Source organism: Olea europaea, chromosome 2, assembly GCF_002742605.1.
Source record: "Olea europaea var. sylvestris chromosome 2, O_europaea_v1, whole genome shotgun sequence".
In the NCBI taxonomy this organism is placed as follows: Eukaryota; Viridiplantae; Streptophyta; class Magnoliopsida; order Lamiales; family Oleaceae; genus Olea; species Olea europaea.
This window is the reverse complement of record NC_036238.1, coordinates 12,463,289-12,482,493: the sequence shown is the minus strand read 5'-3', so window position 1 is coordinate 12,482,493 and position 19,205 is coordinate 12,463,289. Positions and strand designations below refer to the sequence as shown.

Sequence of the window (19,205 nt, the reverse complement as noted above, 5' to 3'; positions counted from 1 at the left end):
GGAGGAAGTGGAGCCAATGAAATAGAAGAATGGTCGTTAATACGCCTTCTATAAGGAGAAGGATGTCTTGGACTATCACGATCTTTACATTTATTTTTCCAAATGGGAGGAACACTAGACGGGGAAGGCTCTATGACAGACTTAGTTGAGGTGGCGCTAATGACATGGGAGAACGATGATGGTCGGGCTTTTCATATGGAGTACTAATAAGTAACTCGTAGTCTCAAGCCGAAAAGTAAGCGTGATCAAGAGTAGTGACACCTCGAAAGAAAAGCTCACGCCTAAGTTCATCTCTTAGACCTTGTATAAACCTACTCAAAGTTAGGGCCTCATCCTCAATGACATGACATTTCACTCAAAATCCCTTAAATTGAGCAATGTACTCAATTATTAGTAGATTCCCTTGTGTAAGGGTGTTCCATTGGGTAAAAATTTCATGATCTAAGCAACCCTCGAAAGTAGTAGTATCCAAGTCAATGTCTCTAAAGAAACGCTCTTTACGACGAGAAAGAAAATGAGTACCATGATGACTATGGCCTTGCTCTTGTAGGAATTGGTTCAAATAATTAACCAAAAATTGGAAAATGAAAAGGTGTAAAAGTAGAAAGTGAAAAGGTGTGACTACGTGTCAAATGCGACCAAATATTCGGACTTGATTTGATGGTCAAATTACAAAAGTAAATTGACAACTTATTCTACTCGTTGAGTAGATCATCGTAGTATATTTGGAATCTCGAAACCAATTCCGGATGAAGGAGAAATTGCGGACCAAATATGAAAGAAATGAAGTGTTGCAACTTTTCGAAAGAATGCATGTTTTGGCCAAGTGTTGCAACTTTTCGAAAGGATGCATGTTTTGGCTCACACTACTTCATTTGCACCCTTTCTACATCTACATATAGGACCATATGGACATGATTTTGGGTACAACAATTGCATTGAGCATTCATTCTCCTCTTACAATTCTCTCATTTCTAATTTCATAGTATTTTCATGCATTTCCTTTGTAGAGGGAAAATTCTGTCAAAAGTTTGTTGGTTTCTTGTGGTTTGAAGTGTTGTTATCACAAGTTGTGAATCTATTGTATCTTGGGAGACAAGTGTCATTCACCGTAGTGGGACAGTTTGTCTTAAGGAAAGAGATAACGTCTCGCCTTGGATTATTCTCTATTTCTATTCCTTCTTAATCCTTGTTTTGCATAATCGTTATATCGAAACTCTGTCCAAATTTTCATTCATATAAATTGTGTTTTGATCACGCTCTTGCGGGTTAAAATGAGTCAAACAAATATATCAAAAACCAACCCCTTACATAGCCCTTTTTATAAGTCGTCTCCAACAGATTTAAGACAAATTTTTGTGTCTTTGTGATTGGTTGTGGACATTCATTACTTTATTTGAATAGTGTTTTGTGTACTATTCCTTCACCGATATTATCATCATTTTGTTGAAATTCTGTTTGTATAACAGAAATGACTACCATCAGGACTTCGTCAAGTCAAAATGGTTCCAATAATATAGTACCATTCGTGGTCAAACTGTTGCATAATACTACTATCCCACATGGGGAAAAGTCAGAAAAATTGGCAGGAGTAGACTTCAAGAGGTGGCAACAAAAGATGTTTTATCTCGTTACTCTTAATTTGACTAAATTTCTAAAGAAAACTGCACCAGCTGTACAAAAAGGGGAAAATAATCGTGAATCGATTATTACTTTGGATGCATGGAAACACTTGGACTTCCTATGCAAGAACTATATCTTAAACAAATTGGATAATACACTATATGGGGTGTACAGTTTAAAGAAATCAGCCAAGTAACTACGAGATTCTTTGGAGACAAAGTACAAGACTGAGGATATCGGAATAAAGAAGTTCATTGTCGACAAATTTTTGGACTACAAGATGGTGGATTCCAAAACTGTGATTAGCCAAGTGCAAGATATTCAAGTCTTGTTGCACAACATCCATGCCAAGAAAATGGAATTGAGTGAATCATTCTAAATGGTTGCTATTATTGAGAAACTCCCTCCTATGTGGAGAGATTTCAAAAATTACATCAAGCACAAACGCAAAGAAATGAATTTGGAAAAATTGATTGTGCGCTTGAGGATTGAAGAGAACAATCGAAAAATCAAAGAAGGCTGGTTGATCAAGATGGTGCAAATTTTTTTGAAATAGAACTAAAGGCAACAAATAAGAAACGAAAGACTCCTAATTATGCACCGCAAAGAGACAATTCCAAGAAGACTAAGAAATTCAAAGGAAATTGTTACAATTGTGGTAAGGCTGCCATCGTTCAAGTGAATGCCGAAAGCCAAAGAAGAATGCTCGAGCCCACATGGTTGCAAATAACACTCTATCCAATGGATTGCAAGAAATGAGTTTATATGCAGTAGTGTCCAAATACAACATGATTGAAAATACTAGAGAATGGTAGATTGACACCGGCGCTATCCGCCATGTGTGCGGACAAGGCGATGTTCTCCAACTATTAATAATTGAATGGGGAACAACTATACATGGAAAATTCTGCAAGTTCCAAAGTTGAAGAACAAGGCAAAGTCACTTTGAAGATGACATCCGGGAAAGAACTCGTCCTCAACAATGTCCTACATGTGCCGGATATACGAAAGAATTTAATGTCTGAGTCTCTACCTAGCAAAAATGGTTTTAAACTTGTATTTGTATCCGATAAATTTGTGTTGTCTAAGAATGAGATGTATGTAGGGAAAGAATACATGTGTGATGGAATGTTCAAGTTGAATGTTCTTATAATTGTACCAAAGCAAGTCGGTATGAATAAAATTATAAATTTCATTTACTTGCTTGTGCTTTCATGTTTGTGGCATAATCGATTAGGACATGTGAATTACAAATCGTTGCGCAAACTAATGAATCAAAGTTTAATTTCGACGTATAAAATCAATCCTAATCATAAATGTGGAATATGTGTTGAAGCAAAATTGGCTAAAACATTGTTTCATTCAATACAAAAGAACATAACCCCTTTTAAATTGATCCATAGCAATATATGCGATCTAAAATTTGTACAAACTCGAGGTGGTAAGAAATATTTTGTGACATTTATTGATGATTGTACAAAGTTTTACTATGTCTTTCTTTTTAAAAGTAAAGACGAAGCCTTAGATGCATTCAAAACCTATAAGGTTGAAATTGAAACACAACTTGAAAAACGAATAAAGAATATTCATAGTGATAGAGGAGATGAATATGGGGCATCGTTTGAAGACTTTTATTCTGAACATGAAATTGTTCATCAAACAACGACACCTTACTTTCCTCAATCATATAGTGTTGCAGAACTCAAAAATTGAACACTGAATAAGTTCGGGTTTACCACAGAACATGTGGGGGGGGCTGTTTTAACAGCAAATAGTCTTCTTAATAAAATACCTTTTAAGAAAATGGAAGAGACACCTCATGAACTATAGAAAGGCCATCCTCCATCTTACCAATACTTGAAAGTGTGGGAGTGTTTGGCTAAGGTTGAGGTATCTTAGCCTAAACAAGTGAAAATCGGTCCTGAAACGATAGATTGCATATTTATTGGATACGCCAATAATAGTAGTGCATATCGATTTCTTGTATACAAATTCGAAATACAAGACCTACACGAAGGGACCATAATTGAATCAAGGAATGCGACATTCTTTGAAAATATTTTTCCTTACAAAAATAAGGAAAATACGAGTTCTAAAAAGAGAACATATGAAACTACCAATGAAACTTCAAATGAGGAAGAACCAAAGCGTAGTAAAAGGGCTAGGACTTCTAAGACGTTTGACCCAGATTTTCTAACATATATGGTAGAGGATGATCTAAAGACTTTCGATGAAACAATGTCTACACCGAAAGCACCGCATTGGAAAAAAGTTATCAATAATGAGATAGTTTCTATAATGCAAAACCATACATGGGAGTTGGTTAATTTACCTCCAGATAACAAGCCTTTAGAATGCAAATGGATATTCGAAAAGAAATTGAAACCTCATGGATCCATTGATAAATATAAGGCTAGATTGGTTGCTAAAGGATATAGACAAAAAGAAGGACTTGACTTCTTTGATACCTACTCACCTGTGACTAGAATCACGTCGATAAGGTTGTTAATTGTAATTGCAGCAATACACAATCTTGAGATTCATCAAATGGATATAAAAACAGCATTCCTAAACAGTGAGTTAGAAGAAGAGATTTACATAGAGCAACCTGAAGAGTTCGTTTCTCTAAACTAAAAACACAAAGTGTGTAAATTTGTTAAGTCCTTGTATGAATTAAAACAGGTTTCTAAACAATAGCACCAAAAGTTTGACAAAATAATGTTGTCAAATGGATTCAAGATCAACGAATGTGACAAATGTGTATATATTAAACATACACCGAATGCTTATGTAATTGTATGTCTATATGTGGATAACATATTAAAAATGAGCAATAGTTACGAAATGTTGCTTAACACCAAAAAGATGCTAACAAAATATTTCGATATGGGTGTGACAGATGTAATTCTAGGGATTAAAATCTCTAGAACGCAGGATGAAATTGTACTTTCACAATCTCACTACATAGAAAAAGTACTTAAAAAGATTAACGTGTTTAAGGAAAGTCCTGCGAGAACTCCTCTTGATCCGATTATGGACTTAGTCAAGAATACGGGAGAAAGCATATCACAACTAAGGTATTCACAAATAATTGGCAGTCTTATGTATATTACAAACTGCACTCGACCGAATATTGCTTTTGCAGTGAATAAACTTAGTAGATTTACAAGTAATCCAAACCGTGATCATTGGAAGGCTTTGACGAGGGTTCTAAGGTACATGAAATATATCTTAACCTATGAATTACATTTCACAAAATATCCTACAGTACTAGAAGGATATTGTGATGTGAATCGAATATCTAATATGAAGAATTCCAAGTCCACTAGTGGTTATGTATTCATCATTGGTGGAGCTGCTATATCATGGAAATCAACAAAGCAAACGTGCATAGATTAACGATGGAATCTGAGTTTATTGCTTTGGACAAAGCTGGAGAAGAAGCAGAATGACTTCGAAATTTCTTAGAAGATATTCCGTGTTGGCCCAAGCCAGTACCTGCGATAAGTACATTGTGATAGTCAATCAGCAATTGGAAGGGCTCGAAACAGTATGTATAATGGTAAGTCTAGACATATTCGTCATAAACACAACACCATTAAGTAACTGATCTCAAATGGCGCTATCTCCATAGATTATGTGAAATCAAACGAGAATATTGCGGATCCACTTAAGAAAAGTTTGCTTAGAGATCAAGTGCATTACCTATTGAGAGGAATGAGATTAAAGCCTACTACGTAAGAGTTTTTGTAATGGTAACCCTACCTTATTGACCGGAGATCCCAAGATCTTGGTTCAAAGGGACAACCAAGTTGTAAAAATTTCATGAAGCACTTAGGAAATTAGAATTCCTTACTCATTCCTATGATACTAAAGTGCTTTTTGCAGAGTGGATAAAAGCTAAGATTATCTTTTAATGATTCTTATATCTTGATTAAGTCAAGTGGAGTAGGGTAGAATACTCTTAATAGGAGGTCACCTATGTAAGTGTGAAATGAGGCCGCTTCGATAAGAATTGTTTAAGATTTGAATTCTCTAAATACTTATGAAACCAAGAAGGGTTCAGGGCCAAAATGAACCAAATCATGAGAACTAAGTACAAAATAGGGAAGATATCCGTGTGAGTATTGTTGTCTTGACTTACACCAAAGGATGAGTGGTTCAAGACCTATGGTTCACCAATTAGTCGAGTAAGTCCGATAGTATTTCACTAAGGAAGGTTCAAGGCCAAAAGCCACCATCCCTGATACAGTATTTTTTCGCGCCCTCTCTACATTGCATCATATCATCGCATTTGCATATGCGTACCCGAATTTTCATTCATGTGGGGGATTGTAGGAATTGGTTCAAATAATTAACCAAAAATTGAAAAATGAAATGGTGTGTAAAAGTGAAAAATGAAAAGGTGTGACTACGTGTCAACTTCGACCAAATATTCGGATTTGATCCGATGGTCAAATTACAAAAGTAGATAGAAATCTTATTCTACTCGTCGAGTAGATCGTCGTGGTATATTTGGAATCTCGAAACCAATTTTGGATGAATGAGAAATTGCAGACCAAAGTTGGAAGAAACGAAGTATTACAATCTTTTGAAATAATGCAGGTTTTGGCCAAGTGTTGCAACTTTTCGAAAAGATGCATGTTTTGGCCCACACTACTTCATTTGCACCCTTTTTACATCTATAAATAGAACCCTATGAACATGGTTTTGGGTACACCAATTGCATTGAGCATTCATTCTCCTATTACAATTCTCTCGTTTCTAATTCCATAACATTTTCATGCATTTCCTTTGTAGAGGGAAAATTCTGGCAAAAGTTCGTCAGTTTCTTGTGGTTTGAAGTACTGCTACCACAAGTTGTAAATTTATTGTATATTGGGAGACAAGTGTCATTCACCGTGAGCATCGTAGCGGGGTAATTTATCTTAAGGAAAGTGATAACGTTTCGTCTTGGATTATTCTCTATTTCTACTTCTTTTTAATCCTTGTTTGCGTAATCGTTATACTAAAACTTTGTCCAAATTTTCATTCATATAAATTGTGTTTTGATTACGCTCTTGCGGGTTAAAACTTATCATACAAATATATCAAAAATCAACTCTTACATAGCCCTTTTTATAAGTCATCTTCAACATCGCTCACGAACTTGATCCTTATTCCTACGATCGCGTCAAAAATATTTTTGATCACTTTGTCCACGATAATATTGCCTATTATGAGACACTTCAGAATTAGGGTTAGTCAAACGAGGGGTTCGCTTAAAATTGCTCAACTTAGCCGCTAGGTTCTTTTTCTCCTCACGAGTAGCAGTTATATCTATTGGACAGTCGATAGGCTAGTGGCAAGTTGCGCTTATTGTCTAGTGAGTGCATCAAATTGGGATGGATCCATGGTCAATGTATTGAAAATAGAAACGACAAGACAACCACTACACAACTACATGCAATGTAATACTAGCTAAATGACGTGCAATGGTCAGATTAATGAACAATAAACGCAAGCAGTGAAAAATAACAAATTAAGCATTTTTTTTTTCAGGGTTAAGTAAATTCAAATATGGCAAGCTAATACTGCTAATCTATGTAAAATAATAAAGCACGGATCAAATACTAATGAAAACCTGATCATGTAATAGAAGTGGGCTAAAATACGGTTTTGACGAAATCAACGGATTCCGTCACATGACTTTCGGTAGATTGTTAGAATAACATCACAAAAATTTAATCAATGCTATTTTAAATGAAGCAGTATTATAAACCAATGACAAATAGAAATCAAGCACTCCCTGTTGTTTAGTTGTAACGTTGGTGCCCACGGAAGCTTAAACCTGATGGAACCCAAAGAATCAAAACTGTGCCCAATTATGATTTCCCAGTTGGCACGTCTCCAGTAGAAAATTATAATGGAATACTCCTAAGCAGTTGAGTCGTTGAATGGAACACTAATCCTCAAGAGTTTAACAAGCTGCCCCAATGCAAATAATAGGCCAAATCCAATTCAAAGAATGTCCGGGGCACTCTGAACTCAGAAGAAGTCCACCGACGTGAAAACTAAAGCAAAACTGAACTCCGGGTGGTGGATGATAACTGGCGTGGCAGTGGGTTGCTGGCAATTGGTGGTGAGGGTGGTCGTGGAAAGTATGGTGATTGTGGGTTAATCTGGACGAGTGGTGGGTGTGTGGTGAGGGCAACGGCTGCTTTGACTGTGTTGGTAGGTGGTGGAGTGGCGTTTGGTCTGAACGTAAAGGTGGTGGTGGTGCGACTTGCAGTTTGAGTCTTCTAGTATACTGTATTGCCGGTTTGTGGGTGAGGTGATGGACGTGGTGGCTTGTGGTTGTTAGGGCTTGGGTCGGTCGGCGGTTGTGTAGGTGCTGGCGGTGAAGATTGAGGTGCAACGCCGTTGCGATTGAGACAACCGGTGGTGCGTGCTACGTTAGGGAGGTGACGGTGTTGTAGAAGATAGGTTAGAGTGGACTGGGTTTCTTATGTAAAATGGGCTAGAATAGGTATGGGTCGGGTTTCTGGAAGTGGATAAGAGCTAATGGGTAGCTAAATTGGGCTGGAATATGTAATGGGTATGGGCTTACAGGAAAAATGTATTTGTGGTATATAGACTGCTATAGAGTTGGGTTGGCGGGAGGTGGGCTAACTTTGTAAATGGGCTAACTTATGAAAAGGCTCTAGGGCTTGTATAGCAACACACAACAGAAAAACTGAGAGAAAATTGATGAAATACTAAAGCTGAATTTTTTTTTTTAAGATTTTTTTTCCTGGGTGAACAGTAATTTTTTTCCGCTCCTTTTTTTTTTTTTTTTTTTTTTAAATAAAAAAAAAAAAAAAACTTTTGCCTCAAAAAAATTTTTTGTTAACTAAGAAAGAAAAGAAAACTGTTGCCTCAAACAAATTATTTCGTTCGTGTTGCTCTACAAGGGTTTTGGGAAGAGAATGTGAAGAAAAGTTTTGAATTGTAAATGAGAAGTTACCCAAGTTTTGGCTCCAATACCAAATTTGATGCAGGACGAATTAAAGAATAGAAAGAAGAAGCAAGAAGGGAGGGAGAAACCACAGAGAATGGGGGGAGAAATCGGAAAAGAGGGAGAAATCAGGGAGGAGGAAGAAGCCATAGGCAACAAACCACCAAAATATTCTTCAATTCATCAGAAATAATGAAGTTACATAGGAAATTATGTTTAAATAGTAAAGAGAAAACTCTAACTAGAATGGGTTTGGGCCGATACAAGCCCAATTACATAAATAAGAATCCAAAACTAAAATAAAGTCCAATTAGAAATAAATAAAATAGATGATGTCCTCATCAGTATTGTATGTTTGGCTACCTAGAAAATTGATTACATTTTAGGAGCCCATTTAAACACATCACTGATGTTCAGTGAGTTGGCGTGAATGGACTTCATAAAAAGTTGATTTCTGAGGAATCTACTTGAGAAAGCCATGGTCTCAGTTCACGTCTTGTGTACAGAGGTAGCAAAATCTCAAGACAATCAAAGGCCTTTTTTTCTTTCTTTCTTTTTTTTTTTTCCCTCTCTCTCTCTCTCTCTCTCTCTTTTTCATCCTTACCCTCCCAAAGTTGAGGGTCAAACCGATGCCAATGACCTAGTAAGACTTCGCTTTTACCACTTTAGTTAGTCCTTGGTCTCCTCAAAGACACGAGTTTATCAAATACATGATACTGTTTAAAGCACTTCTTGCCTAGAATACTATGTCTCTAGCTCCCTCCCTTTCTCTATTTGAGAAACACCAACAGATAAATGATCATCTGTTTGCAGGAATATTTGGTTACCAGCATTTATTATTGTATTGCCTAGAAGAATGATAAAATCATTTCATATGGACTCGATTTGTGCAAGTTGAACATTGTTTAATGGTTTTCATTCATTTTTATTTTTAGGTGTGGCGGCTGATTACAAACTTCCTTTTTTTATTTTTGGCAAATATTCTATCAATTTGGATTCGCCTCTTAATGATGTATGAGCACTACATTCTAATTCATACCAGTTAAACCAATTAAGATTCACTTCTGCGATATTATAAGCTTTGCCTGTGTACTGTGGAATCTTAGGTAGTTATGACATGCTATTGGATTAAGATATCCATGCATCAATGCTTTGTGTAATTGATTTTTGTAGAGCAAGATATGGAGTCCAACTGGAAAATGGACCTTTCCAAAGACGCATAGCAGATTTCTTGTGGATGATGATTTTTGGAGCTTTGTCACTATTGGTATGTAAGATTCTCTCTCACACCCCCTCTCTGTGTGTGCGCATACAAGCTGAAACTGCCACATGTCACTCTTTCTTCTCAGTAAATTGGTTAACATTAGAGGCAGTTTATTTGGGCAGGGAATAGGTTAAACATATTACATAAAAGATGTTTTGTGTTTCTCTCTTCACTCAATCTCATCTTTCTTTCCATTGCCTCATCCCTGTCCTTGTTGTGTCAGTTTCTTCACTTCTAGTACAAAAATTCACATCAAGATTTTTTACATAATACAATTTATATGGATAAATGTTATGGCATCTTGTATATAACGCGTTTTTACCTGCATGTTTAGGTTCTATCTGCAATACCCTTCTTCAGGTCCTATATCTTAGGGATATCACTTGTTTTCATGCTTCTATATGTCTGGAGTAGAGAACATCCAGATGCCACCATCAACATATACAGCCTTGTGTCTCTTAAGGTAATTTTATTTCTGGATATTTTGGATTATGCACCTGTTAATGACATATATGGGTTTTTAAGTATTATTTATGATGTATTGCATAATTGTTTCCTCGCAGGCATTTTATCTACCATGGGCCATGCTCTGTTTGGATGTTATTTTTGGTTCTCCAATTGTGCCAGATCTTTTAGGAATTATCGCAGGACATCTCTATTACTTCCTGACTGTGTTGCATCCAATGGCGGGTGGGAAAAACATATTGAAAACTCCAGTTTTGATGTATCCTTTTGTTCAGTTTCTTCAAGGGACATCATGCATACACTTCACACACAAAAGCTTTCGTGCACACAGTCGAACTGCCTCTCCTCTCATGAGGAGGCCAATAGTAATCTTGACATTTCTTCAGTGTGAGAGATCGTCCCAGCTTAGAAACATTGTGTTAGCTACAGTGGCATAATTGTTTTTGTCATCGTTTCTTCCAACCGCAAAACCAGATTCTAGATGGGTGGAAATAAACAAAAACAACTGAAAGTTTCAAGTAATATAACTTAAAAGGTTACTTGTGTGAGAGAGAGAAGAACAAATGAAATTGAAATTTTCTGCTGATGGTTGCTCACTCCACGTTTGCTTTTATTCTGTCAATTTCTTTTAACTGCCGCTTCACAGACAGAACCTAGTTGCACGATGGAGAATTGGAGCTCCAGGAAATTACTCCTCCCAGCCTGAAAGAACTTCTGGTGGGGCATTCAGGGGAAGATCTTACCGACTTGCTCGATAATGTTTCCTCTCTATCTATCTATATGTGAACATCAAAAATCATATCGAGTTTGTGCACATGTTGAATTACTGCTGACAAGGGAAAAGAGGTATTGTCTATGTGATCCAAATTTGAGCATCGAAGTTGCAAGGTGTACACTCTTTTCATCTACGCATTTTCATAGTATTTTTTAGGAGGAAAATCATTGATAGAAACACTGAATCAACCTATATAAATGGTAGTACTTAAGATTCCGTACAAGTACCTTCACGTTTCATATACTTGTAAATAGAACATTGTGATCGTATATTATAAACCAATCAAGAAAACAGATATACCTCATTTGTTTTAGGGATTCAAAACCATCCAAGAATTTTCCCATTGATATATGTTCTTTAAGGTCATTCAGATTACTGTTAGATTTGACTCAAGCACGTTAAAATAAGTGAGCTGGCTCATTGAAAACAAAAATAAGTGAGCTGGCTCGTTGAAAACAAGTTTGGGAGTGGTTTATAATTATAGATACATGGTGGATAAGTGGGTAACAAATGGACATTTCATGAAAGGATAACGCTTCTTTTGAGCCGTGCATGCCCATCAAAAGCCAACGTGACAGTAGGTCACTATTATCTTCATCAATGAGTTAGAATACATCATAAATTTATAAGAGTGATAGTTACCTTATTGTCATTTAGACTGCTGATAGGTAATAACAATTACAAATAACATCACAAGATGTGTAGATAAAAAGTGATTTATTCGATTACATTACATGTGCATGTTGCTAAGTTAAAGCTCATTAGAAATATTATCTGAAACTTAACAACTATCCATTGCCAATTGTCAAACCCAATTTCCTAATAATAGCCCACACTTGTGAAAAGTTCAAATCCAATCACTATATCCGTATCCATAATCCCATAATCCATTTACTGATTTACCCAAATCTAATCCAACTTATATAATGATTTCCAATATTCCCAAATCAAAATTCCATTTTTCCCACACTTTCAATTGCTAAATGTGAGTTGTGACTCATTTATCTTTTTGCTCTTCTACTTTCCAGTTTTCTCTTCGCCATTGACCCTCCACCCAGCTGTCCCTCTACAGCTCGGCCCCTGCTATATAGGTCCGACCCTGCTATTACTCGACTATGGATAACAATGAAAAATTTCATTTTTGACTCCATAGTTCGAAATGTCTAGTCCCCCATATAGCAATCTTGATTTTATACAGAGAAAAAAAGGACAAAATTACATCTAAACTCTCAATATAACCAGCAATTAGACTAACAATAGAAACATAATTTGACGAGTATCTTCTACAACATATTTCTTCTTTTAGGATGTCATGGCCGTGGATAAAGGTGTTAGAAAGGAACTAGAAGAATTAGATGGAAGCATTGGATCTAGTGTATCTTGAATTTGATGTAAGTTGTGGAGCCTAATTATTATCGTTACTAGAAATTGATACATAGATCGACCTTGAGGTGTCATTAGGAATTTAAATATATATAATGTAAAATTTTCATACTTGTAATTTTGATTTTGCACTAGTTTTTCTTATAAATAGGAAACTGTCAAAAGAGCTTTAAATATAAATCATCATCAAAGGATAGAGGTTATGAAAAATATGGTGTGCAATTTTTTTTCTCTTGTAAACTTATTTCATCATCGTGAATCACATAGTGATGAAAGAATACGTAGTCTTATATTGAGATAAACCTCTATAAATCTTACACGTTCTTTCGTTTCTTTTTCTTTACTGTGATTTTATTGCTCTTGATGGTGCAGAATTATAGTTCTAACTCTCGACACTTGAATGCAAAACAAAATATGTAGAACATATGGAGCAAATGTTCTTGGCAACTAGTGCAAAAAGAATGAATAATTCTATTTGTAAACTCCAAAAGTGTACTGAATTGTTTACCCCCTCTCACATGCTCGTGGGATCTACGTGAATAAAAAAAAAATTTCAAAATTTGGTCCACACCCCCTGTTGTGAGTAGTCGTAAGGGATTAGGTAAAAAAATTCGATACATGTAGCATGGTCCAAGAACAATATATGGATCAAATTTCACTATAATCGAGAAAACAACTACAAAATTTACAGGACATTTTTCACTAGGCTGAATCTCGCTAAACAAAATGAATCACATAATTTCGAGACTCTCAATGTATTGGTATGTTTCTGAAGCTACATGAGAAATCCAGTTCGCTGTTGTATGAAAAAAGAGTTCCCGAAACCCGAGATCCAATGCAGTTATGCATTGCTATTGTTCAGCTATTGTTTTCAGATAAGGAAAGGATTTACTTGTAATATGCTTATTTGTGACTGACCAAGCAGTAATCCACTTCACTTGGGAGGAAACGAGATCAAACTCCTCCCCTAAATCGGGCATGTGCACAGTTCACAATACTTTACTGTCTAAAAAAATAACTCAGAGCAAGTATGACAACAAAATGTATATTCAGTGCATGTTTGGTAAGGCTTAACTTTTAATTTAAGTTGGTCACCACAACTTACTATTCACATATCCATAGAATCAACAACTTATAAGCACTTAAAAACACTACAAAACAATCACTAATAGTCTAATATTCATGTCATAAGATCCAATAGTTTTCAGCTGAAAAGTTTTCACAAGAGCATTGGACTTAAATTGGTCTAAATAATAGTATTAACCAAAATCTGCAAAACCTAACATTTGCAGATCCTCTCAATACAACTAAAGATTATATGGGAAATAATAAATCGTAATAACAATAATTCATCATAATCAAATTGTATCTCAATGGCGACTGAACTACGCACCGTGTTATCCTTTCATTGCTCATGTCGACATCATTTGTTGAATCTAACGAATTTTCCACTTGGGTGATAAATTGGTAACACGGTACATAATTCAGTGACTATCAAGATACATTTTAGTTATTAAGTAGTAGCATTTAGTATAATTCAGTGACCATTCAAATAATTAACCCATTTTAGCTCTATTTTCTTTGGGAAATCGAACATTCAATCCTCAACCTTTAATTATCTATTTTTTAGTCATCTACCATCAAATTTGGCCTTTTAAACCCAAAACATTTATCAACTATAGTAGAATTAGGTTACTAAATTTCAATCTTTAAAATTCAATTGACTCACCAGACTTTAATTTAGTATAATATTACTACCCCATCACATTCACAGAAATTACTCCTTTAATAGTCGTATTGTGATGCATCATTCACAAGTAAGCACGATGAGTTGTAGACCCAGCGAACTTCATTACCCAGTTGGCCCAACAACCATGAACTGTGTGAGCCTTACTGTAGAACATGCACTGATTATGGCGCTTAACAATCATAAACTTTGTGAATCTAGGTATGACAAAAATACCCGTCAAATTCGATACCCCCGAGGTCCCACTCTGAACGGGATGGGGATCACCCGCCTAATTGAGTAATCAAGTCGGGTACGGGGAGGGGAATTCCTCCTCAAGGCCGGTACAGGTAACAAGGTCCCATTCCTCCTCTTGTTTAATTTATTTACTTTTAAATATAGAATTCAATATTTTAATTGGAAAAACGACACGAAATTTCATTAATTCTAATAGAAAATAAATAATATGATAAATAATAAAAATCTTAATTTACAAAATATATTCAAATAATTTAACTTTTAAAAATAAATAAATTAATTGAAAATTTTAATAATTATATTATTGTCTCACTTGAATGAACGTGAGCAATAAAATGAATTATCAAAAACTATGAAAAAATTTAAACAGGTACATAAATGGGGCAATCGTCCCGCCCCGCCTTAAAAGGGTAACAAAATGGGTATGGGACGGAATAATATCTGGCTGGGTGGAGGCCAACCCTATGTGAACCTTACTATCGAATATGCACAAATTATGGAGGAAATAGTGGCCATTGGCTGGTTGACTCGGCCATTTTTCCAAAGAGGCCTTTGACCAGTTAAAAAAAAAAAGGCAAAAATGTTTAAAATCTTGAAAACCAACAAAAACCAAGAGAAATCCAAATTTACCCTTACCATTTGAAAAAGAAATAGAAGACAGTAAAGAAAGTGAAAAATTATTGTAGCACCGTCGACTCAAGCACCGACTAAAAAGGAAAAACGGGAGACCCAGTTGGTCATTTCTCTCTCAAGAATGTAAGATTTTTATACTAAGAAAAAGTATGTTTTTATTTTACTTTTTGGAAAAAAGCATGATTATATATATATATATATATATGTGTGTGTGTGTGTGTGTGTGTGTGTGTGTGTGTGTGTGTTGAGAAATCCTTGTGTAAATATGAAATTTGGGTAAAAAAAAATTGTTTGGGAAGGGAAAAATGGAGTGGAGATCGTCGGAAATGAAGTTTTTCGACAATCTCCACGTTTTACCGTGGCTGGGGCCAGCTGGGCATGCCGTCTGGGCGCCAGGCGGCCCAGTCAACACCCTAGTTGACTGGGCCGCCTAGGCGACACGTTATTTGGGCTGTAGGCCTACAAATTTTTATTTTTTTATTTCCCGTAATTATTGATGTTAATTAAATAATTATTAATTGCTTATATTATGTTCTCTAATATTTAATTATTTATTTGAATTGTTTAATTTTAATTTATATTATGTATTTAAAATTATTTATTTGAAATGTAATATAGTTTTAAGTAATTATTTTATATTAAGTAATAGTAAAATAATTAAAAGAAATAACTACATATTAAATAAGTAATATATATAAAGAATTTAAATACATATTTAAACATTTGTAAAATAATAAAAATAAGCAGTTAAATTTGAAAATTAAAATATCAATCAAATTAATTTTTTGCAAAGCAATTAAAATAAATTTGTAAATATGAAATAAGCATTATGAGTAAAGAATTAAAATAAGTATTTAAACATTCATTAAAAATAAAAAATTAAATTAAGTGTTAGAAAAATATTTAAAATAAGCAATTAAAATATCAAAACAAGTTTTAGTAAAATAATTAAAAGATAATTAAATATTAAATAAGTAATATATATAAAGAATTTAAATATATATTTAAACATTTGTAAAATAATAAAAATAAGCAATTAAATTTGAAAATTAAAATATCAATCAAATTAATTTTTTGCAAAGCAATTAAAATAAATTTGTAAATATGAAATAAGCATTATGCGTAAAGAATTAAAATAAGTATTTAAACATTCATTAAAAATAAAAAAGTAAATTAAGTGTTAGAAAAATAATTAAAATAAGCAATTAAAATAAACTATCAAAAGAGGTGTTAGTAAAATAATTAAAATAATTGATTAAATATTAAATAAGTAATATGCATACAAAATTTAAATAAATATATAAACATTTGTAAAATAATAAAAATAAACAATTAAATTAGGAAATGAATATGTCAATCAAATTAACTTTTTGCGAAGCAATTTAAATAAATATTTAAATATGAAATAAGCAATATGCGTAAAGAATTAAAATAAGTATTTAAACATTAATTAAAAATAAATAATTAAATTAAGTGTTAGGAAAATAATTAAATAAGCAATTAAAATATTAAAAGAAACGATCAAAATAAGTGTTAGTGAAATAATTAAAAGAAATAATTAAATATTAAATAAGTAATATCAATCAAATTAGCAAATTAAGTATATGGAAAATAGTAATTTACGTTCATTTTCTTTATTCCGTTATCGATTGGTTATTACATATAGCAGCAGTGTGTTAGTATATTTTTGTAATATTTTTGTTTATCAATTACCTATGAACAAAAATTTTTATTTATCGAACATCATTTATACAGGGTTCTAATATTTGAAATTTTGCAGGATGAAATATCATCTGAACGATGCTGTCAAACAGATCCCTGGTAAAGTTACGTCGAATTGTAACTTTACTAGCTTCACTTTGTTATTAGATTTGCTGGATGACGAGCACGCAGACATATTACGTCGATCACGTTTATGGCCATTGTATTCATTCCGTGATATATAATGGTCTGGGCAGCTGCTCGATGCCCTGCTATGTCGGTTGCTGAAGCCAGTTAACGGAGACGCCCTCCATTTTGATCTTGGGGCCAAGGTAGCGACGTTCTCCATATTTGAGTTTGCCCTCGTCACGGGACTGCGATGTACGTACGAAGAAGAGGCGAGGGCCTGTGTTCCGAGGAATAGGAGGCTGTTGAATGAATATTTTCGTGGACAGACGACGGTTACTCTAGTGCAGTTGGGAGATGCATTAAGGAGATATGATCAGATGTCTGATAGGCTAAAGTTGAGCTTGGTGCTTATCATCGGGAGCGTACTCCGGTGTCATCACAAGAAGACATCGATTGACATTTTCCATTTGGAGGTTGTTGATGATATTGATGCCTTTAACAACTACCCATGGGGTTGGAGATGTTTTCTAGATACATTACGCGTGTTTAGGAGGGGGTTTTCGATGCCAAAGGGGGATAAGCTCGAGCGCAAGTACGATGCATATGAAATGCCTTTGGCGCTGCAGGTATATGTTTAAATTAATGAATTACCTACACTTTTTTTTTATTGAATTCTATACATAATAATTGTAATTGCTGCAGATATGGGTGTACGAGACTGTCGCCATCTTGGCCAGTCGGTATGCGAGGAGAGGGGAGACACGCTGTCCTCGGATGCATCACTGGCGAGCACAAGACAAGCCGCTTGCAAGACCGTTATCGGCTCTCCTCGACGATCCTGAGATACATATTATACAATTGCTATTTATGTTGTATGTCCTTTTTATAATCTCAATACATAGTCATTAACTGTGACATGTCAAAATGTCAGCTTGAAGTTCTCACTAAATTGGCACCGTCGATCAAGGAGGAGAGTCAGTTTTATATTCGCGAATTACCTGTTCGGATTGAGCATGACGATCAAATGCCTGAGTCCAGGGTGGATCGAGATAGGGTATGTTAATGTGCAGGATTTGTTGAATATCGCTTTGATCTTGTAATTAAGTGTTTCACTTGTAATATTTATTTTTTTAGGATGGTCGTTCAGTACTACCTCCGTTGAGGATGTCACCTCCACTGAGGAGATCACGTCCGTCTACACGTGCACGTGTTATCATTCAAGTCCACGATGTATCCGAAATTACGTGCACATCTCACGGAGAAGCGAAACTGATCTAGTGGTTCTACATATACATTTCTCGCCACATCTAGAGTCTTGAAGAGTTTATCTTCTTGAGCCGGGGTTAACACACTTGCACAACTCTGTGATTCCTCACGTCGATCATGAAACCATTGTTGTAGCTTGTCACGAATGTTCTCAATCATTGCGAGAATTGATAACTCTCGATCTTTCTTGAATAAAGCATTAAACGACTCTGCATTGTTCGACGTCATCATGTTGTATCGACATCCTGAAAAATGTAATCATACCTAATGTTCAATCCCCATCTCTGTTAGATACTCCCATGCAGTATGCGACTTACTGTCTATTTCGACCATGAACTTTTCAAACGCTTCAAAACTGTAAGCCTCTGCAGCTCTTCTAAACAACGCAATGATGCCCTTGCCTCGATACCTGGTCTTCAAGTTTCCCTGTATATGGTACATACAATAATCATAATGTGCCTCGGAGAAGATTTCGGAGATACCATTTATTATTGACTACCCTCGATCGGTTACGAATGCAAGGTTTTTAACATCCCCAATTACTTCCCTCAACTTTGTGAAAAACCAACTCATCGCTACATCATTTTCTCCGTTGACTATGCCGAACGCAAGATGGTAAATTTGGATGTTCGCATCTTGGCATGTTGCAATAATCAACTTGCCCCCGTATCTCGTCTTAAGGGTTGTACCGTCGACTAAGATTAGGGGTCGCATTACATTTCGAAATCCTCAAACACATTGTCCAAAGGCGATAAAGAAATATTTGAAGCGATTATCATCATCCTTCTCAATAAAAAATACCGATTCAGTATTAATTCTTCACATGTTATAGCAATACCTGGCCAATGTAAATAAAAATAATCATAATTTAGATAATCTATTAAATATTAAATGAACAGAAAAATAAACAATTCAATTAACTAATTAATTATATATAAATAAACAATTGAAATAAAATAATTAAAAAGTAAAATAACAAAGAAATAAATACTTAAACAATGAAATA

General features: G+C 34.9%; 1 protein-coding gene across 1 annotated transcript in view; it reads left to right on the top strand.

The window, feature by feature from the left end:
• LOC111372469 (derlin-1) overlaps positions 1 to 11,086 on the top strand; it is a 19,610-nt gene extending 8,524 nt beyond the window's left edge. Inside the window, exons 4-8 of the mRNA XM_022994828.1 lie at positions 9,535 to 9,611; positions 9,773 to 9,866; positions 10,198 to 10,326; positions 10,427 to 10,587; positions 10,975 to 11,086. Of these exons, the coding sequence (XP_022850596.1) occupies positions 9,535 to 9,611; positions 9,773 to 9,866; positions 10,198 to 10,326; positions 10,427 to 10,587; positions 10,975 to 11,086 (573 nt within the window). The remainder of the gene's footprint in view (positions 1 to 9,534; positions 9,612 to 9,772; positions 9,867 to 10,197; positions 10,327 to 10,426; positions 10,588 to 10,974) is intronic.
• Positions 11,087 to 19,205: the final 8,119 nt, after the last annotated feature.